At 38.2% G+C, this 21,099-nt stretch overlaps 1 protein-coding gene across 11 annotated transcripts in view; it reads right to left on the bottom strand.

Annotated features, from left to right (window-relative positions):
* The window catches only part of CHD9 (chromodomain helicase DNA binding protein 9), a 94,662-nt gene that overhangs the window by 43,967 nt on the left and 29,596 nt on the right, over nt 1–21,099 (bottom strand). For 7 of the 11 annotated variants that reach the window (XM_074583122.1, XM_074583121.1, XM_074583124.1 and 4 more), the window contains 2 exons: nt 9,796–10,133; nt 1,295–1,406 (listed from right to left, as the gene is read on the bottom strand). In XM_074583122.1, coding sequence (XP_074439223.1) covers nt 1,295–1,406; nt 9,796–10,133 — 450 coding nt within the window. Of the gene's footprint in view, nt 1–1,294; nt 1,407–9,795; nt 10,134–10,999; nt 11,232–11,315; nt 11,510–19,590; nt 19,598–21,099 lie in introns of those variants that run through there. The other 4 variants (XM_074583129.1, XM_074583130.1, XM_074583132.1 and 1 more) reach the window with 3 other exon arrangements.

Raw genomic sequence — 21,099 nt, 5'->3', positions numbered from 1 at the left:
CTACCCACACTAGAATTGAAGATGACCCTTGTTGCACTAAAAATCAAATATACAAAAAACCAAAAGCAATGAGACAAAAAGAAATTATCTTCAGTCTTTTGTATTTTATTTGTTGGCCTACAAATTTATACCTATCTGAGTACAGAACACTATTGGTAAGTTACAGACTTAAGAACCACCACACCGGCTTTCACCTCCTTCAGTGTACTGAATGGACCTTCTATACCACAACAAATTCCCTAAGAGATAAACAATTTCACATTCCCTTCCAGCTACCCTTTACCTAAGACAAGCTATCACTTAAGTTAATAAAAAGTCATTCTGGGACATAGCTTCTGATCCTATTTTCCCCCCAGCATCATTATCTGTGAAATACTAAAAGTCAGCTCAGTATCTCATAATTGTTTTCTGATACTGTCATCAAATAATGCAATTAATTTTTACTCAACAACACCTTATTTTGAATATTGATATCACCTCTGTGGATGAAACTGTCCTAGGATAAAACCCTGTGCATTTCCAGCATATAACCTTGCTTTTCATGGAGCCTGCCCTACAGCAAGAAAGTTGTAATTGTGTTACTAACAGATACTAACATAAATAGGATACAGCCTCTTACAAAGAGTTCATACTTCTTTGTGCGTAAGGGCAATCTATGAAGAAAACGGCAGAGAGAAAGTTAGAAGGGAGATACTTGTTGAGGGAATGACTCCACCACTTTAATTCTTCATCATGCGCTTCCTTCAGGAGTATTCCACAAGCAACTAGAGCCTATCAGCGTATTGATCATTGCTCCCTTCAGATCCAACACTCCAAGAAACCAATTCTTTCTGTTTCTACAGAAGCAGAGCTCAAAAAAACCCCAGTGAAGTCTGAAACAAGCCTTTTAAATGTCCTCAAAGAGCCAGTTTCACTGATAAATGTCCCTTCTATTAGGCAATCTCTGCATTTCCCCCACAAAGTCAGCCAAAGTAAGGATGAGGTCTAACTGCCAGCTCAGCAGATGAGAACTCAGTCTCAAATCTATGGACTTCTGTACTGAAATGAAACACACACAAGCAGGGCTCTGATGTCCCATTACACAGAAAGGGGACTCTAACCTGTAGAATTTTCTGATTTTCAACTGGGAAAAGTAGCCGATAATGTAAGGTTCTACCTATGAGAAATGGAGAGCAGTGAGAGAGCAACTGTCACTGCGTCACAAGGAGTACAGCTTCTGATAGAGAGGGGAAAAGAATACCTTTAGAAACAACACCACGTACAAATTTAAAAGGGGAAAAACCTGACTACTTACCTGTGAGTCTTCATCTTTCACTGGCCGCTGTGGAGTCTGCTTAGCATCAGACAATTCATCTGAAGATTCATTTTTTCTTTTCTGCTTCTTACCCAGGGTGATGATTAGCTTTCTGTTAGGAAAATACCCAACATCTAAGTGAATGCCATATACTAGTCTACTTAACTTTAAAATTAAAAATAACATCACAACCACTAGCAATTCCTGTATTCTTCTTAATACAAAACTCAAGAAGCACTACTGTCTGAAAAATGAAAAATATGTCTCAAAACAAAAAGCTACAACTTCACAGTAGATGGTATTTTCTACTACTGTTACTGAGTTTCTCTACAGGCAAGCAGTTACCTTACTATCGCAAACTCCTCTGTATCATACATGTTTTAAATCTAGAAATAAGTGAGAGAGATGCAAAATCTAACATTTAAACTAATGGAAAATGGTAAGCTATACAAAGTTAGCATAAATACCACCTGCAGATGACGACAGCAAGTGGTTTATCAGAGACAATTTATCACTGCAAAATACATCTTCTGTTTATTCAAAAAAATTAGCTATGGGCAACAATGTAAAATCATTCAAAGCTGTCTGACATGCAAAACTTGTATATTTAAGTAAGACATTCAATAGTAAAAATGAGGGAATTGCACTAATCGTTTTTGCCCTTTAAAAAAAACAAGTAAAAAAGAGAAGCTGTATTCAAAATCCAGTAGTTTTATCTGTAAGAAACCTTAGAACCTCTCAGAATTTGTTAAGAATCAACATTGTGCTGAATAAATTAGTTAAATTTTAATGAAAAAACAACAATTATTTCTATTCAGATTTAAAGGTTACTCTGTAAATCACGATAGCAATTCATCTGATTTGTTTTTAACTAAAGGGTGTCAAAATATTTATTTTTTCATATTTGAAACGTGCCTAATACTCCTCTTTAAATATGTTTTCAGTGGCATAATTGCAGAATGATGACAAACTATCCAATAAAATCACAGATAAAGAGTTTTCCTAAAATATGTATTTTACATAGTATCTAATCATCCAATCTGTGTAGCTGAAAATGATGCAACTGTTCCAGCATACAAACCTCTTCTGCCATTTTACAGAACAAATGAAACACAAGATTTTAGTCTTTATACAGACAATACAAGTTATTTTACACCAAAGTGGCATCAAACATACTGAACACCTGAAAAGCCATTGATGAGACGGTAACGGTTGAAACACTTGTATCATTTGCTTCTCTTTGCAAAAGTCCAAATAAGAGAAGTATCACATATTTGGTATATGTCCAAACTAACAGTCCACACAGAAAATGAAAATCTTAAATTACCAAAACACTATAGATTGTTTAAGCAACATAGCTTACAAAAGATTATAGGCATAATTTTTTTAAGAAGCAATGAACATTTTCATTGTCTTTTAATAGTTAACCACAAAGTATGTTCAGCAGAAAGGTTTAAAAAAAAAAAACAAACCACCCAAACATTTTCCACTCCCAGATTTGTTACTTTTAGTGTGAAGCGAATGGCACTGGCGAATGCACGCTGGAATGAAGCTGCAGTAAGCATTACCACAGATCTGCCTGTTCAAAGAGCTGCTTGTTCAAAAGTAAATTCTGGCTTGTCATTAGGTGTTCTCAGTAGAATTATTACTTAGAAAACATGTCTTTCTTTTCAAAACAGATTTTTTTTTTTTTTTTTTTTAAAGACTGTTGGATTCTCAGGTACTTGTGACTCAGGTACGTATGACTCTTTCTGGTGATGGACTTGGATAAACCACTTTTTCCATTTTTATCTCACTTTGTTTCATAGAAACAATTTGTTACATTAGCACTTGTCAGCTAATATGTCAAATTAGCTAATATATTCCAAAGTGATGCAGACAAGGCACACTGTGATTGAACTTCTGAGCTAGAATTTAACATGGATTTAAAGGGAAACCTGATGAACTTACGAGTGTGAATTTCTTGGAAGACCAGTAAATTCGTGAAATGGTACCTCTCCCATGAAGTTCCTGGTTTGCATCTTTGGAGTTTGGGAAGAATCATCATGGGTGTTTACCCTGCTCTTAAATTCTTCCCATTGCATCTGCTTCTGGCCATTGCCGGAGAGAGGACTCTAGGCTAGATGAAACTCTGGTCTAACTGGCACTCTTCTAAACTTTGTCTGTATGTTAGTAAGTGCAACAAGCTGTGCTGATCTGTACCAGTCCCTTACTGATCGTTTCATTGAAACAACTGGACATTGAACATGCTCAGTCTCGTGAACTCACGCAACAGAATTTATAAGTTATTATTTTTTGACCAATAAATAAGATCACCAGTCTTTGATTTGGAGCAAAGGCATTACAGGCCTGATGTACATATGGCATGTAGAGATGATTCTGAATGTGATCCACATTTTGATTTTTAAATGAATAACAAGACTACCCACAACGAAGAAAAAAGATAACTACATGTTCTTTCATCAAGTAAGTGTTGAGATGTAAGTCAAGCTGGAAGGGGTCTCCAGAGGACATCTGGTCCCTACTCAAAGCCAACTTCAGAATTCTTTTATGTTACTCAGTCAAGTTCTGCTTAGCTTCAGGGCTGAAACCTCCTGGGCAACCTATTCCAAATTTTGATCCTCTATTGTAAAATGGTCAATTAAAATGCCTCATAAATGCATGTTGCTATGTTAAGCATTTGTATCTGTGCAACCATAGTTCATTTCATGCACTACCACCTAATATTCTAGGCTCAGGTTCCTTTTGGATTCAAGAAGCACAGTATTAAGAAAGGCCAGGACTATCTTACTATGGGACGAATAGCAGAGGATTTTAAGGACCTTCTGGTTTAGAACATGGGCTTATTTTGTGATCGGATTGCTCTAGCTACACCTTTCTTTGCACATTTTTCCCCTCCTTCTCTGTAGTTCTAGTGTCCCCTCCTCGTGTTCACCTCTTGCTCTGCCCCTGCAGTCTTACACATAATATTCCATTTCTCTGACAGCTTTTGTGTCTTATCTTGATCTTGTATTCCCTACCCCCACTACTTCTCTTCACAAGCACCTCCCTGAAATTTTCTTAACATCATCTCTGCGTGTTGCAGATCAGAATGTTTCCTCCTCTATAGGGATACGGTGCCAATCAGAGGAATGAACGCAGTTTCACTTCTTTCTGATCCAGCGCCCAGAACCATGATGCTCCTTGCTATCAAAAGTTGCTGAATGACAGCATGGTGTGAAAGTCACACATTTCTATTAGTAAAAATGCAATCTGCTCATATTTTGGCCAAAAACTTCTAAAAAAAAAAAAAATCTGCTATGTGAAAACAATGATTTTCAAAAGCTTGTAAACTGGATCAATTCTGTGTAAATTTTTCATTGAGAGAGCAAGTTCTCTTGCCAGTTTATAAATTTCTGCATGAAAGCATAAAGATCCTTGGCTAAAATCCCTTTTTCCACCCCGAAACAAACTGTTCTGAACAGAAACTATCTATTCTGTTTCTGTGACAAGGAAACAGCATGCCGTAGACACAGAATAAATAATATCACTAGACTCCATTCCAATTTCACTTTCTCTTGTTTTTTTAAATTAAAAAAAAATACCTTATTACATTCTGTCTAACTTCTTCACCACGTATTTCCTTCTTCTTTAACTAAAAACTAAAGATGCTGAGAAATTTATACCAATGAAGTTTAAAAAGAAGCCATCTCACGAGCCATTATTACTTCTGATCCTTAGCACAAGACTCTGAATGTGGTTTAGATCCACAAACTAAAAGTATGAGCAAGACCACCAGGAACCACTATTTGAAGAGCATTCCAACTTCTTTCTTATAAATTAAGAACCAGTAAGAATCTGGGCCATTCTCCTGCTGTTCGATAGCAGAGAACGTGACGGAAGAGTTGTCAGCACTTTAAACAGCTTTAAAATGATGAACAGCAGTTTTCAAAGCCTTCCAAACAGTGAACATGAGGACATATTGAAGAGGAAAGAAAAGAAAAACAGCAAATATGCATTAGGCATGTCACACATAATAAGTATTGCTGGCCTTCAATGCATGCCTTTAATACATCATTTTACTTCCATTTTCCCAAAACAGAGAAACACCAACTAATCATTAGTGTCCAAAGCCACCTCCCAACTATTTTAATTTGTAGTCAAAGCACTTTGATATATTACTAGCACTAACACTCTTTTGTGTTATCAACAGTATTAGTATTTCTTCATCACTAAAAACTTAGCTAAAAATCTTATCTATTAGCAAAATACAAAACAGGTATTTCCTTGACAAGATCGCATTAAGTTGGTGGTATAAAAACAGTTGCTCTTATGCTTTTAGCATATGTTTAATAAATAATATTAACACACTAATATTAACTACTGTCTCCTTCTCCAGTTATATTTCAAATTAATAACTTTTGGACTGTGCACAGGTTTGGTTTTTTTTTTAAACACTCCTACAGTCTTATTGGAACCAGCAGCCAGTTCAAGCTCATACAACGTTGGAATAATAATGCAAAAGAACAAACAAGTATTTAGTTACTCAATCGATAAGACCACAGTATTTTGCATTTACATATTTTGCGGTAGAAACTTAAGATTATGTCACTTAGACCCAATTTATGCATCAAAACTACAATCTGGGAGCAGAGAAAACTTCAACCAAGGAGTCACAGCTCGGCACATATGAACACATCCCAGAAGGATGATGATATTTGGAATTTGTGTACCGTTGCTAATCATGACAGAAGAAGTTTATGATCTATGGGATCTAACAGAAGAAAAAGGTTTAGTGAGATCTCCTCCCTTTGAGCATAGACCTATTAAGCAACATTTGCCTGACCTACACGAAACACGGAAGACACCTCCCAATGTCTGCCTTCTAGGAAATTCACTCCAGGGCCTATGAATTTAAACTGACATGATACAGGACCAGCATAACAGGCGAATCGCTTCCTTTCCACCCCCCTGCCCCCACATCTCCTCTTGCTAACTGAGTATACAAAGGTTTCAAACCATCTTAACAGCATCCTATCAACAAGCCATCACGTAAAAATTTTCTGTCAGGGTCTTGGGTCCTGAAAACGCTCTGTCTTGTCAGCAGTACAGGCAAGACCTACTTCAAGGCAACAAGGGCATTTACTCGTTTGAGCAGTGAACAGGATTGCATAGGACTTGCCGGATTCATTACTACATAATTTAAGGGTTAATTTAAAAAAAATAAAAATTTCACTAAGTTCTTTTAGCACTTGAAACAATACTGCCATTTCTGATAACAGGAAACAGTTTTGAGCTTCAGGACTACCACCCTGAATTGAACTTCTGTAAATCAAATTCTTGGGATTTGAGGGATTTATTTATTTAGTTGAACTATGCAGTGATAAAAAAAATTCCTAAATGTAGTCTACTGATATTGTCCGTTACATCACCAATGCAGAGCTGCTGCTTTTCATCAGGGCCGTGATATTTAATTTTATGTTTGAGTAGGTGGGAATACATTGAGAGCTATAAAACCTAAATGCCAATCTACTTTTTTGAACAACAGAATGTTCACAAATTCATAATTCTTCTATCCTTCCTATCAAGTGGTAATAAGCAGACTTTTTAGTTTAAATATGCATCACCTTAAATGGAAGAACTAGAATTATAATCAGTTAGAAAAAGATTATAAATGGAACTAAGGTCTATGAAAAAATATTAAGGGTTTAAATAGATTCCTAAATATCAATGCATCTTGGTAAATAGCCAGGATATAAAAAGTGGTTCTGCAGTCCTCAGAAAAATTGTAAAGTTAATTTTAAAGAATTAAGTTTATCAGTAACCAATGCATAAAGCAAACTGGTTAAATTGTTTATCTTTTTAATCATGAGAGGACTGTTTACTGTCTTTAGGTTTTCTTTCCTGCTTAAATAGCAAGCAATGTCATATATACAACTTCGCTAATTTTTTTAATAGTTTTTCTCCTTATTGAGTAAAAAAGAAAAAAATAGTAATTTTTCCTCTTACTATTGTAAGCAGATCTCAAACCCCCTTATTTTTCAAGAGAAAACTAAAGGTTTTCATAGAATTGAGGGCCTCCCTTCCCCTCCTTGCCCAATAAAGGTATTGTTTTAACACAGAAAAATTTTCTCCCAAGATTCAGTCAGTTTGTTATATTTTAAGATAAATGAGAAAGCCAGTGTAGCAACGCACACATTTAAAACCCCTATCCTATTTTGACATAACAATAATTTCCAGGATGTGCTTAGATTCGTTAAGAAATATTGTTCTAAGAATCTAAGATAGGAAGAAATCCTTAGAAGAGCTGTTTAACTTTCTAAAACCCTTGTTAGTTATTGGATTTGATTTTGTTCTTCTCTAAATAAAACAAATTTTATTAATCACACAATTTTTTTACCCACCTTTGAAAACACAAGTGTAGCCATTCTATAGTAAATATTCTTCTTATATAATACCAATAGTTACAATTGCATAGAAAATAGAGCCTGGTAAGATTATTTTTTAAAAAACCCGAGGCCACCTTGTAATTACTGCTCTTCAAAACCACTGCCATATATTTTTTGATAAACAGTATTTTATGTATTTATATAAATAATATAAAGTAGTGCTAACAACATAACACACAAAACTGGATACAAAAATGAAGTATGTGGATGCCTCAAAGCATCTGATTTACATATCTCCATCAAAATACATAGAAATTCTGTAAAATCTGTAATCTGTGGCTCTAGAAGACTCTTTTTACTGCTCTGTAACAGGACCTTACTGCTAAATCTTTAGGTATGTGTCCCACATAATTAAAGCAATACCTGGCAGCATGATTAAGCTAACTGAGTGCTACTGGAGCATGAGTTGATGCCCTCACAGCTCAATGCAAAATTATGAAAAGTTGACCCATACTTAATTAAATAAGAGTCTCCACCAGTTTCAGCATACTTTGGATCAAACCCAACTATCATGGTTAAAAACATAGTTTGAGAAATGTCTACTCTGCAATTAACACGGTGTCATGAAATCTTGAAAATTGATCCTAACTGATGTGTTCAGCTAAGCATTTCACGAAGACAGAAAACTGAATGCAGAAGTATAAATCAAAGGTAAAAGTTTATTTCGCTTTTCTGATTAAAAAGAAGTAAAAATGTGGGAACTATGTACGATGATATTTTGGCAGGTTTTGTTAATTATCCAAAAGAATGAATAAAAAGCACGCTAAGAGCAATTCACATAAAGCTTCAGGAAACTGACACTGGCTAAACAGCACTGTGTAAGTTTTTTGATTAGACAGACACACAAAGGATCTGTTTTATAGAAGGTAAGTAAATACAGGAACATGAAAGTGAAATCAACTTTGGAAATAGGTATCCAAAAATCCCACTTTAAACAAGATGGAGAAAAAAAAGAAAAGGAAGCACTATACAGTGCACTAAGTATTATAAGCAGCATTCATATGCCAACCCATAACCAGAAGAGAAAGAAATTAAGACCATGAAAGTTCCGGTTAAGAATCGGGCCTGAGTTTAGAGCAGTAGCCTTTATACTACCAGACAACCTCTCAAGGAAGTTGTTTACTTTGAACATGTAAGAAAAGCACTGATCTAGAAAAAAAAAAAATGCAGAGAAGTTGGCTGATTAAAAGAACATTCATTTCTGCTCCATATACACGAGAATATACATATGTATATGAGACATTTAAATTGGAGAGATATGCCAGTTAATATTTCTCTTACCACAAAAAGAGCACGGATATGAAAAATAAATATCAGACTGTAGCTAAGATATCCATTTCAAGTCATGATTAACATACCTAACACTGGAAATTACACGCTTTCCTTGAAAAATATACAGGACAACTAGGTTAGCTCTGGAGTCAAAAGACCTGGCAACCTACTGAATCTCAGAGCATTCTCACATGTAACGTCTTTTGAAAGCTCCTCACCCCAGGGTATCCACCCAGCCTGACCCAGCTGAGTCTGCAACATTTTTAAGAGGGCAGATTAAATTGATTATGACAGAAGACTACAAAGTACTTAGAATACAAATTTTCCAATATGAACTTTACTTTTGATACATGCGCTATCTACAAGAATATTCACTTGCTAACAAGTTCATTAAGCTTCCAGTTTCTTCCTATGCAGTTTATCATGCACACTTTATTGAAGATACATGCCAAAATTGATAAAGACAGCATTTATAGTATCAGATAAACTTAATTTGGAGTCGGAACTGATTACAACACTAGATGAAAGATACTCTGGTCTTGTCTATGCTTCAAAGTAAGTATAGAATAGTTTAGGATACGAACTTAAAATAATTCCTTTCAAAAGAACAGTCCTACAATGATTTTATCTAAAATGAAAACAGAGAGTTCTTGTTCCTGAATGAGAGAGTCCGCACATGGACTTAATCAGGAAGAATTTTGTGTAGGCAGTGGAGAACGTTTTATTATCAGTAAGCAGTTTTCATTTTAATCAGGGATTTACAGTCTGAAGGGAAGTAAGAGGACATTTTAATCTACTTACCCAATTTTTGTTTTCTCTTTCATTTTGGATGAGGAAGCAGTTTTCGGTTTTTTGCTCTCCTTGTCCTTTGGTTTGGATTTAACTTTTCTACCCTTCTTTTCCTCTTTTCCTTCAGCTGAAACACTGGGGAAGTTTTCAGGACTCATTACTCGTGGAATGTTTCTCTCTCCTCTTTCTTTTGCTTTTGCAATCGCTTCAGATATTATGCGATTTGCCTTCTCTTGTTTACTTTCCGAGTCTGCTTTTTTCTTCTGCTTCTTTTCAGACATTGCCCTCGCCTGGGTATTCTGCAACTTAGTATATGATCCTGAACCATCAGTCTTCTTGGAGGAAGGAGGCTGTAGCATAAGACAAAAAGTAAATAAAATCACCTTATTTTAAGAAAGTAAACATTTATTGAAAAAAAGCCCAAGTGTTTTTGATCCAGATATGCATTTGGAAAAAAAACCAAACCAAAACAAACTGGCAGAGACTCATGACAAAAAAAGAAGGAATTCTGTTTATACCACAGAATGGTGTGGGTTTTGGAATAACTACATCAAATTGTGGGTTTTAAACAACCAGTTCACATACTGAAAATCAGTTAAAAAAAAAATCTTTATAAAATTCTCTCAGCCTTATTTCCACCTCTGTAGTTAGGGACACCGATCCTTTACCTTTACAGCATTTCCCATACACTTAACACACACCTACACCATTGCCAATAAATGTTCTCCTCATAAAATCTGAAAAAGCAAAGAACTCCCGAAGGCAACAGCATCAGTATTTCACCTTTGGTAAGATACCAGGACCACAGAGACCTTAAAGCTGACGAAAGATCTATGAGACTAACAGCGCTGAACAGAAGAGATGCTCGGACAAAATAAAGAATAAAAAATGGACAAACGATAAAACCAAAACTAAAAACCACACCGCTCTATATTCATAATAAGGTCAGAAAGCAGTATTTCTTTTATGTGGATCAACATAAGGTCTGCGCCTTAGTTAGGAGACGCAACCTGGTTTTGTTTTCAGGTTTTCAACCGCCGTTTCGCGGACACGAACCGCGCACAGCACGGACGCAGTACCGGGATCACCGGCCTCTCCGAACAGGCCAGCAGACATGTTTTCGCTTTCCTCTTCCCCCCTCCCCTCTGAGGAATGGGAAGAATTTCCTATTCCAACAGACAAAACCCCGCAGATAACGCCTGCGTTCGGCTCTCACCCGCAAACGCGCCTCTGCCCAGAGCGGGGGGAAAAGCCCCCGGGCATTTCCCCCGGCATTTCCCGGCGGGACCCGGCGCCCTTCCGCGGCTGCATCCTCCGCCGGCCGCCGCCGCCCGGGCTGGCTGCGGGCTGGCTCCGGAATGCCACCTGAGGGTGACAAATAAGCCGGCCCCAAGGAAACGGCGACGAGCTCAAGATGGCGATGCAGCCCGGCTCCCGCAGCAGCAGCCAGTAATAAGGAAGGTTATTCAATCCCATTAGCCTTTTAGCCCAAAGAACCCCTCCTCCTCCCACTCACTCCGGCTCGCACTTACCCTTCCTCTCGGCCTCTTGGCTGAAGACATTTTTGGCGTCAGACAAAGGCTCGCCCTCCGCTCTCCCCGCACCCCGGCCAGTGCTCAGGAGAAAAGCATCGAAAGAAGATTTGGCTAAATGGCCTATTTAGCGAGCCGCAGCCGGGAGATGCACATCGCGGTTCACCCTCGCCCAGCCCCGGCCCGCCGGCCCCGCCGCGGCCCGGGCCGCCCCCCGCGCCCCCGGAGCGGGCCCTCCGCCGCGGCCGGCAGCGGGCCGCCCGATCCCCACAAAGCACGGCCGGGAACGGAGGCACAAAGCATCAAAATGCATCAGCAATGAATATTAGAGATGTCGTTAAAAAACACGGGCGCCTTCTGCGGAAGTAGGCCAGCAGATGGTGCTGCCCGTTACCATTCCATTAGGCGCTGCAGTTTAACCCCCAACGGGCCGCTCTGCCCGACATGAGGCGCGGGCACTAACTCCTCCTCCTCATCCTCCTCCTCCCGCAGGTGCCCGGCGGGGACAGCCCGGCAGAGGAGCGGGGCTGTGCCTTAGACACCAATTCACGGCAATTGGCAGCGCCCTCTCTGCCGTCGGAATGGGACGGGGTGGGCGGACAGGCTGAAATCCCAGTCTGTGCCCTCACATGCACTTTGCCCTCCAATACACTGGTTTAATTAATATTTTTTTAACATTTAATTCATTACTATGAGCTAGCAACAGTGCTTGTATAGCATGTGCTCACAGAGTTCCCTACAGAAAATGGAAGAACTCCTGAACTCGACCTTACCCCGCTCCCTGCCCAGACCCTGCTGTAAACATCTCACATACACGGGGCTACATTGAGGAGGTATTCCTCCTCCTTCCAAGGTTGTTTTAAACTATTTTAAAATATCAGACAAGTTTTTAAACACCTATTGCCAACATACCAAATAAAACCAAAAAGCTACGATCAGCTGTGCTTTGAAAGGCCATTAAAAAAAACAAGCAGCTTTTGACAGCATCGCTCCATCCTAGCAATGCCCGTCATTCTCAGAATTCCGTTAAAGAAGAACGAAGAAAGATCAGGATTTGATTTCTGTTTTGCTTAATACATACTTACATTTTTATTTTGCGATACATATGTGGCTTTTCATAGAAAATTTTAAATACTGCAAGGATTTTGAGATAATGTTAAGATTAGGCCTTACACTTAATCAGAATTTTGCTTCTATTTAAGTTTCATTTCAAAACATAGTTCACTGTCCACTGAAAATCCTAGTGCTACCAATACATTAAATGGATTATTTTCTTAACAGTACCACTTAAATTCAAAGATATTTCTGTAAACATGCAACTTAATTACAAGGACAATTAATAAATTTTAATTTTACTTTTGACGACTCTAGCCAAGATGCTTTTACGTTGTAGTTAGAGTATCTATATCAAATTTCAGTGATTCATCTTTTAGGGTTATTATTTCATAACTTATTCAAAATACTAAATAATGTACTATTTTGCATTTTGAGATCAGCTAAACAAAAAATATTCATAACGTACCCTTGATATAATTTCCGCTCTAAGCCAAATGCTGCTAAAGCCAGTATGGTTAGAGGATTTTTAGAAGAAATTGGTACGTTCCTCAATTCCAGAAACAAACAAAAAATGCCTAATAATTAAGTGGGCAATACAGAAATGGTGGCTTTTTCATAATTCTTTTGCAATAATCTTCATAGATATTGTATTACTTCTAAAAACAAAGTTTCTTACGCTACATTTCCTCAGAGCTCAAGGCTGCTTCCCAAGTTATTCCTCCACAACTTTTACTACTTTCTTACCGTAAAATTGTGAATGTGCTGGATGAGGCTACCATATGTTTTAATTCCTCAGGCTGACCCCTCTGCTTCTGCACAAACGGTAAGCTATGTGTTAGAGAACTGAGAATGTTGTGTTTTTTTTTTTTAATTTTGCTATGACATTTCTAACCATATGGAAATGACATTCATGAAGCTGCAGGAAGGCACCAGCCAGCCATTCTAAGCTAAATAAAGCCGTAATGAAACCTTCATCAAGGAAGTCACCATTGTCACAAAACCCAAAACTGGAAAGCAACACAAGAGTTTTGAGATAGAAGAACCAGAAACATGCTTGCACCAGAAGACAATATCTGCATGCACTTAGCAACTAACGCAACAAAAATATTCAGCAAAGGTCTTTTATTCTGATAATCGCTTCATGCTTCCAAACAAGGTGTGTCTATAAATAGTTAAACGGTTATAAATCATCATGCACACTGAAAACAATTTCAAAAGCTACATAGCATCTACAACAAAAAGGACAAAGCGTTTTGCCAAGCCAAAAATAACCCTCCACCTTACTGAGAAGGGACCCAGATCAAATACCCTAAAGGAGCACACCCTTTCACCCAGGGCTTACAAACGTAGTCCCATCCAGCAGCATTAAGACACTAAGACTCTTAACTGACGAACATACAGGAGAAGGTGGAAAGGCAGACCCTGAGGCAGCCACGTACTTAAAACCCGAAGATTTTATTTGGAAAAACCTGTTTTTGCTTTTCATGGTTGCAAAGATAATCATCCAAATAGAACCAAAGGTAAACCAACACACTGCTGGCTGAGTCTGCAGAGAGCACGCTGCAGGGTACCCGCTGCTGCCAACAGCTCTGCCCAGCAGCAGCCCAGGGCGATCAACAAGCCTGCTGTCGGTTCCCCGCTGCTCCCCGCACTCCCGCGGGCAGTGGGGAAACTGGCAGGAATCATGTCAATCCCATGCTACTGCCGCTGCCTGTGAGAGACACTAACAGCAGCAGGTACAGGCCGTAAGCCCTAACCTGAAGGGCTAGCCCTAAAAACTGCTAGGGTGGAACAGAGAAGACAACCGCTGTAGATGTCCCCACCTATGCCCTGATTCACAGCAGCCAGGGGAGCACCTTCTTGGCAGTATTCAAAAGAATCTGACATGCTGCCTTGCAGGAGTAGAAGGTACACTACACGTCTGAATGATACCTTAATTAAACTCATGTAAAAGCAATCAAGTTACTAGACGATATTGAGAGACAGAATCATGACAGCAGTCTTTCCAAGAGCTAGCAGTGCTCTGCTGACCGGGCTTTTCATAGGAAGGCATTTCTCCAACATTTTGTTGTGGGTTGCGTAAGACACACATTTGAAGACCTTCCCTGGCATAACAGTACTTCCCACCGCAAGGACAAATCACTGCCTTAATGCCTACAGACATTGGGTTTTTCCCCTTGAAGGCCTCAGTCCTTCAAGGGGACAGTCTCTTCACATTCTCTGCATATCACTACGAAGTCCCAAGAAGAAAGTAAGTTTAACGTAGAAAAAAGGTCTATCTCCTAGAAAACCCTCCCAAATCCTGCCTTATCTGTTCCACGAGTAAAACATTGCTTGTTACTGTAAGAACAGCTTTCTTACAGTAGGTATGGCCATTCATGGTAGAGGAGTATTACTTTCTATTCTGTGTGTGCACAGACTGTTTAAGCCTAAATATCTCTCCTGAGTTGCATCCATTCTTGACATACTCTAAGGACTGGTAATGTCTTTCCCTGGAATTTTAATGAGTCACACATTCCTGATTTAATGATATGAAGCACTTTTTTTTTTTTTTTTAAAAATAATGATTTTCACTTGTGGATTTACTCACCCAGACACTACCTACTACTAAGAACTAAATTATGACCCTAACTAGTGTAACAATAGAAAGCTAAGCTTTACATTTGCAATGCCCTGAATGATTGTTTTACATCTACTGGTAGCAGACCACAGCTGCAGGAAGACACACATCCTAGATGCTACATGCCTCCAGAGAGTAACAAGTTCTTGCTGGTCTACCAGGTCCTTAGGAAAAATCAAGATGACCTTGACGTCAACTGCACTGAAAGCAGCTAAAATTAGCCACCTGGAAACTTGATCTCCATGCATTACCACATCAGCTTTGTCCGTGTTTATTCCTTAACAAGGAATCCCTTTGTGCACGTCAAGTCACCAAAATAGTATCAATATCACAACCGTAATACAAACAAATGAATTGCATAACTAATGATAACCAATAGTTCGGGGGGTTTTTTGGTCCAAATTAGCTTCTTGTTTTTTTCACATTATAATTGCATCAAAATTTGAAAACTGCAGTGGTTTTTAAGCTGCTACAGTGAAAAATCTTGAAGAATAGCCCTTCATCATTTCAATTATAAAACTGTATTTAGCAATGCAACTTTGGAAAAAAATGCATGAACTCAGTGATTTCTGAATTCTATTCTAGCACTCTGAACTTTTTTCTTGCAGAATAGCCTGCATAAATAACTCTTCTAGGGATTTCTTTTTAATGGTCATTTAGAATCAAAAAGTTTATCTATTAATAAAAAAAGATACAAGCTCACACCCTTGACTGAGTCAATCTGTAGAAGATTCCTTACAATATTACTGTGTGTCACCCCAGATGCATGCAGAAAGGACTCTCCTTTGCTGAATGGCAATCCCAGCAAAGGAAGTGGTTTTCTTGAGATGACACACTGAAATAACACTTCCATGATCAATCAAGCTACTGCTGCACAACTGATGGGAAGACCTAAACATGCAACAGGGTTTCTTTTCTCCAAAATAGTGCCTTTATCTTCCCCCCCTTCAGAGTTCCTTCTGAATTGCTTTTTATTTTCTTGTTCAACAGTTGCCCCACATCATCTATTGGAATCACTCTACAAAGCCAAGAGCACTGGCAAATGAAGATCCATGGGGTTCTACATTTTTTCCGTTCTCTTTGGTGCATATATGGAACTATTAAGAGAGCCAATGAAGCATTCCAGACTGTGGATCTCTCAATATGCTGATAATACTCTTCCCTCTTTTTCTTGCTTATTATCATTGCTAATGAATGTCTTGGTGTTTAAGGGATACAGAATCTCAGGACATACATATGTGAAACCTAACCCAAATGAAAATAGACATGTTACAGATAGATTAAAAAAAAAGGTAAAAGATACAGGGGGAAAAAAACCCCACTACCTTTTCTGTATTCCATATTTGTTATCTGTAATGTCGATAAATAAATCGCTACCAACTACAGCAGTGTGGCCGGGCAATAGCTTTTATCTGTATAATGGTTATTTCAGAATGCAAATTTGGTTACTGTGACTTGTACCTCACAACGCATTTATCACCGAGCTTATGACCAAATTTTACATTTACGTTGAAATGAAAACATTATTGTAAAGATCAGCAACCTTCAACTAGTCATGTTTCCAAGATGAAACAAGCACCTGCTTTGCAGGTCACACGCTCTCTGCGTAGGGTGTTGTTTCTCATCTAAATGGTGAAGAACCCAGTAATATGTATCACTAATCAAGTTTCACCCCTTCTATAGCTAAGACACCGTAGTTGTGATTAGTAGCAGCTTCTTAACCAGTAAGCCCCTGATTTACCATATCATTAATTGGGAGAAAATCAAGCCACTGCCCAATGTAAGCAGAGGCTGCTAACCTGGGTGTGCTGCGAAGGCAGCATCAGATGTGAGAGAATGAGTCTACAGCACACATGAGCTTCCATTTGGAAGATTTTGGAGACAGTTTTTTGGGGCTTAGTGCCAAATATAGTTAGACTGTTTTTCCTGAATATTTAGTAGTGGTATAAAAACTGTGTGCAACTTTCACTATAATTCTTAAAGGAGGTACTATGTAATGGAGCATATTAAATTGCCAGGAAATGAAAGAAATTGAGAACTTCGTCCTGCTTGCTCTGCCAAGCTACAGCATTGGATGCGTGTCAGTTTTCAGTGGCTTGGTGTTCTGTGCCCATCGTGTTCCCTGTAATGGTGAACACAGCTATCTGGCAAATGGCGTACAATACCAATAAAACCTACTCCCTCAGCCAAATCCCTCAGGTGCTGTTTTTCACAGGCAGCACTGGTAACACTGAGTCCTTGTATTGATCCAAGCCTGATTCAGTGCCTATCTTTTGTTCCAGCCACGGGGTGGGATCCCCACTGGAAGTACCGCTAGACTTAACAGGAGAAAACTGTGGGCTCCGATATATCAAAAAATGTAATGATGATATTCAAGTCCACTGGCATTGTGGATGTACAATAGATTCGAATTACTAGGCTCAGACCAACCTCAGAGTCATGCCATACCTCTACAGATTTTCTAAAGCCTTTAATACCTACTCTAAGGGCCAAAATGTTTTAGCAAAAAGGCTCTACCACTGTTTCTTGCACTCTTGACCAATCTTACCTTACAATTTTCACAATTATTTGACTCCTTAAAAGAAGAGCTGACTTAACTCAATACTCTATAAAAGGAAAGTCAGGTTTCAGTTCACTGTTTGAAACAAGTCCTGTGCAAGCATCTGGAAATAAATCTGTAAGATACCTTGCCAAATACTTATGGGCAAGAAAATAACACAGATCTTTCCGATTTAAAAAGACTCATCTTCAGAGTTCCAAACTCCCAGATAAAGCCCTACAAATATATCGATCCACGGAAATCTCACATCAAAGACATTCTTAGAAGGTACAGGTAACAGTTGGCCTCTTCTAGAACACACCCCTGATTTTACAATAGGAAAACTTCGATTTTACAGGTAAAGCCAGGTAGCATCTATAAGCAGGGAGTGGAATGCTGCAAAAGAGAACAGCCCTCCCCAACGTTTTTTAATGACTTTTTATACTCCAGAAAAATATAACATCAACTGAAACGGCACTAATTGCTAGCCTTCTGTCACCAAACAAATGCTGGTTAAAGTAATCTCTCACACCAGTAAGTGGTGCTTCAAGAACCCGCTGAGCAACGGTACTGGGAGAAAATCAGAATAAGCTGTTGTTCTTTTCTGTAGGAAACCTTGCATTCCCTCAAAAGATTAAATTCAGTTTATTTTTGCATTATATTTTAAATCCAAAGTAAAGGGACTCCATGAACAGATATTAAATGTAAATACAAAGTGCAGTGAGGGATGCTAAAAATAATTATTACACTACTTAAAGATCCAAGCTTTTCTTTAGACCAAACTACCGAAACATGTCTTTTTCTAATGTCTCTCCGATTTCAAAAAGGAAGAAAACTTCTATTAAACTCCTGTTCTTCTTTCAAAAAAATAATACAATAAGAAGACACTTTATTTCCTAACTTTAAGATCGATAAAGGGAAAACAAAACCACCTCACAAAATGGAAGCAAACAACAGGAAGTCCCTAAATGACTTTTGGCTGGATTAAGTTTGGGTTTTGCTCACCCTCTCCCCAAGGTAAACCCTCGTTTCAGACAATTTTCCTGGGGTTATTTTTTGAAGCTTTGGAAAAGAGAGAAACAATACACAAATATTTATTATAAAACTGCAAGAACAAGCACAACCGAAAAAATTCATACACACAGAAAAAATTAATTATTCTGTAACAGAATGATTCATTGTTCCATCTTTCCAGTTTGCAAATATCAGGTATCTTGAAAATATAACATATAGCAACAAAATGTACCAAGTATAAGTTTACCGTGGGCAAGATTTTCTAGTCCTCCTGCTGAGTCTGCTGAATTTTTAAAAAGCAGATGTAGCAGCAATATGAATAAAGAGGGCAGACAAATGCCAGTATCAGTATTGTGGCCCACGTCATCGCTCTTCAGCTGTCTATGGAACTCTCAATGGTAAAGCAGCAAAAAGTTCCGCAGACACCCGCGGAGCTCTTCCTAATCCTCCTCAATCTAAACCATCTTTACTAAACCAACTAAAACCCATGCTAGTCTAGCAAACGCCACACATTTTGAAATTTAAAATAGCAGTGCAAAGTAGTAGCCCATTTTTCCCCCGAACTGGATGCTTCATCACTGAATGCATCAGACATCTTCATGCAGTTCTCATGTTCAAGATTAACTACCTAAGGATAACATGACACGGAGCTAACTTTGTTCACTACAACTTCATCAAACCTCACTGTCTGTCCCAAGGAAACAGATCATTAATGCCTTCACCTGACTGACCTCTTTCCCAAGCTGCTTGATCTAAAACAAAGTAGTAAGATACACTAAATGCCCCTCCACCCGCTAAGTGACCCAACAGTTGTCCCTTAGAGCAAAGAACACTTTTGTCCCTTATTATGAAGCCAGACTTTGATAATCATATATTCTTTGACTAAAGACTCACAAGAATGATTTAGCTTTAAAATATTCAGGTAGGTTGTTTTTCAGCTCTCAACGCACACTAAACTACAAGTGACAGCTGTTCAATTTTTACGCAGCTTGCCTTTATGAAAACAAGGCTATACAACCATGCCATACAAGTTTGTGCATTTACACTTCCAAGCTTGTAGTAATTTCTAACCCATTGATCAAATTTAGGCAAATTAGAAGAACAGAAAATCTCAGAGATGTCCCTACCACTTACATGAAGCAGAGAGACAGGTAAAAGAGATGTCTTACTGAGGGAAATGAAATGTGAGCTCAGTCCTTCTTGGACCTCTGAGAATCCACATAAGACATTACAGCTAGAGCAACCACAAGCTGCAAAATCCAACCCTTTGACTCCACATAATCTACTCATTCTTGCTTTTCTCCCTACTTCCATATAGATTCTTGTCTGATGAAAGAAAACTTGTACAAAAGTTCTGGTAACGCAATGCTAAATGGGCCTTCCTGGCACCCACCTCCTCTTCCCCTTCCCTGAAGGCATTCAAATGCACCTGACCCAAAGACTTGTGGAAATGCTACAGGGACTCAGATTTCTTCAGAAGATATTTTGACTAAGTGGCAAAAATATCAGTCTTATACACCTCTTGTTATTCTTGTTTTAAATTCATGCTTGGTAGTATCTAACATTGCCTTCTAACTTGTGGGTTTTTTCCTTCCTACCTATGCATCTGAGCCTCTTAAATGTGCTCCTATCGAGAGGACTCCCATGGCAAATTACTGCATTATATAAATTAAGAAATGGCTGAATAAATACTTTTAAAAAGGCAAATGCTGTGGAGTGTACTTGTCCACTTATGACAATATTCAAATTGTTGTTCCTCTGTTGAATTAGTAGTTTGTCTACACATAAGATCATGCTCTAGTGTTAAATTATGATTGAAAATGAACTTTTCAATGTATAAATTAAAATGTATTGATCTTGAAGTTTTGAGGAAATTGCATATTTCCAGAAATGCACGATTTATCACTCTTCCAAAAAGGTTAGTACAGGAAATTTAAAATTTAAGATAACGTATCCTGAAAAGATTCCACTTACTTCCATTCTGATTACTCAAGCGTGTTTCAATTCTCTATGCAGAATAAAAACAAAAGAAAAAAAAGAAGACTGCTGTAACAGTTTATATTTCCAACCATCAATTTCAGAAACTACTGCTTACTTTCTACACCTTTTTTTTTTAAAAAGTTCCTGTCCTGAAAAGAAAGACAAATTCACAAGTTTGGTTGTCTGAAGTCACTAAGACAATTCACACACTCAGGTTTAAATGCAGAAAAAAGTCTTGCAATATGATGGTCAAAGTACAACTTCTGAAACATAATCTTTTTTACTGACACAAAGGCAGTTAGTCTCTACTGGGAAAGATTCTTTCAGAAACTGCCTATCTGGAAAGGAACAAGATCTATAATAACACAGCAGCTCGCTTTAAGGCCGTGTGAGTCACAAAAGGAAGTTAAGCATTAGCACTTTTCCAGAACTGCAAGCATGATCAAAAAACAAAACAAGGGGCCAAATAAAATCCAAGCTTGTATTTGCTTGGAAATACAGAACGTCAGAATTCTGTCATCAGAGTGCTATGAATTATAATTGCAAATCTGTAACAAAAAAAGGTGAAAACACAC

This window comes from Larus michahellis, chromosome 4 (assembly GCF_964199755.1).
Source record: "Larus michahellis chromosome 4, bLarMic1.1, whole genome shotgun sequence".
NCBI classification, from domain to species: Eukaryota; Metazoa; Chordata; class Aves; order Charadriiformes; family Laridae; genus Larus; species Larus michahellis.
This window is presented reverse-complemented; position numbering and strand designations above follow the sequence as displayed.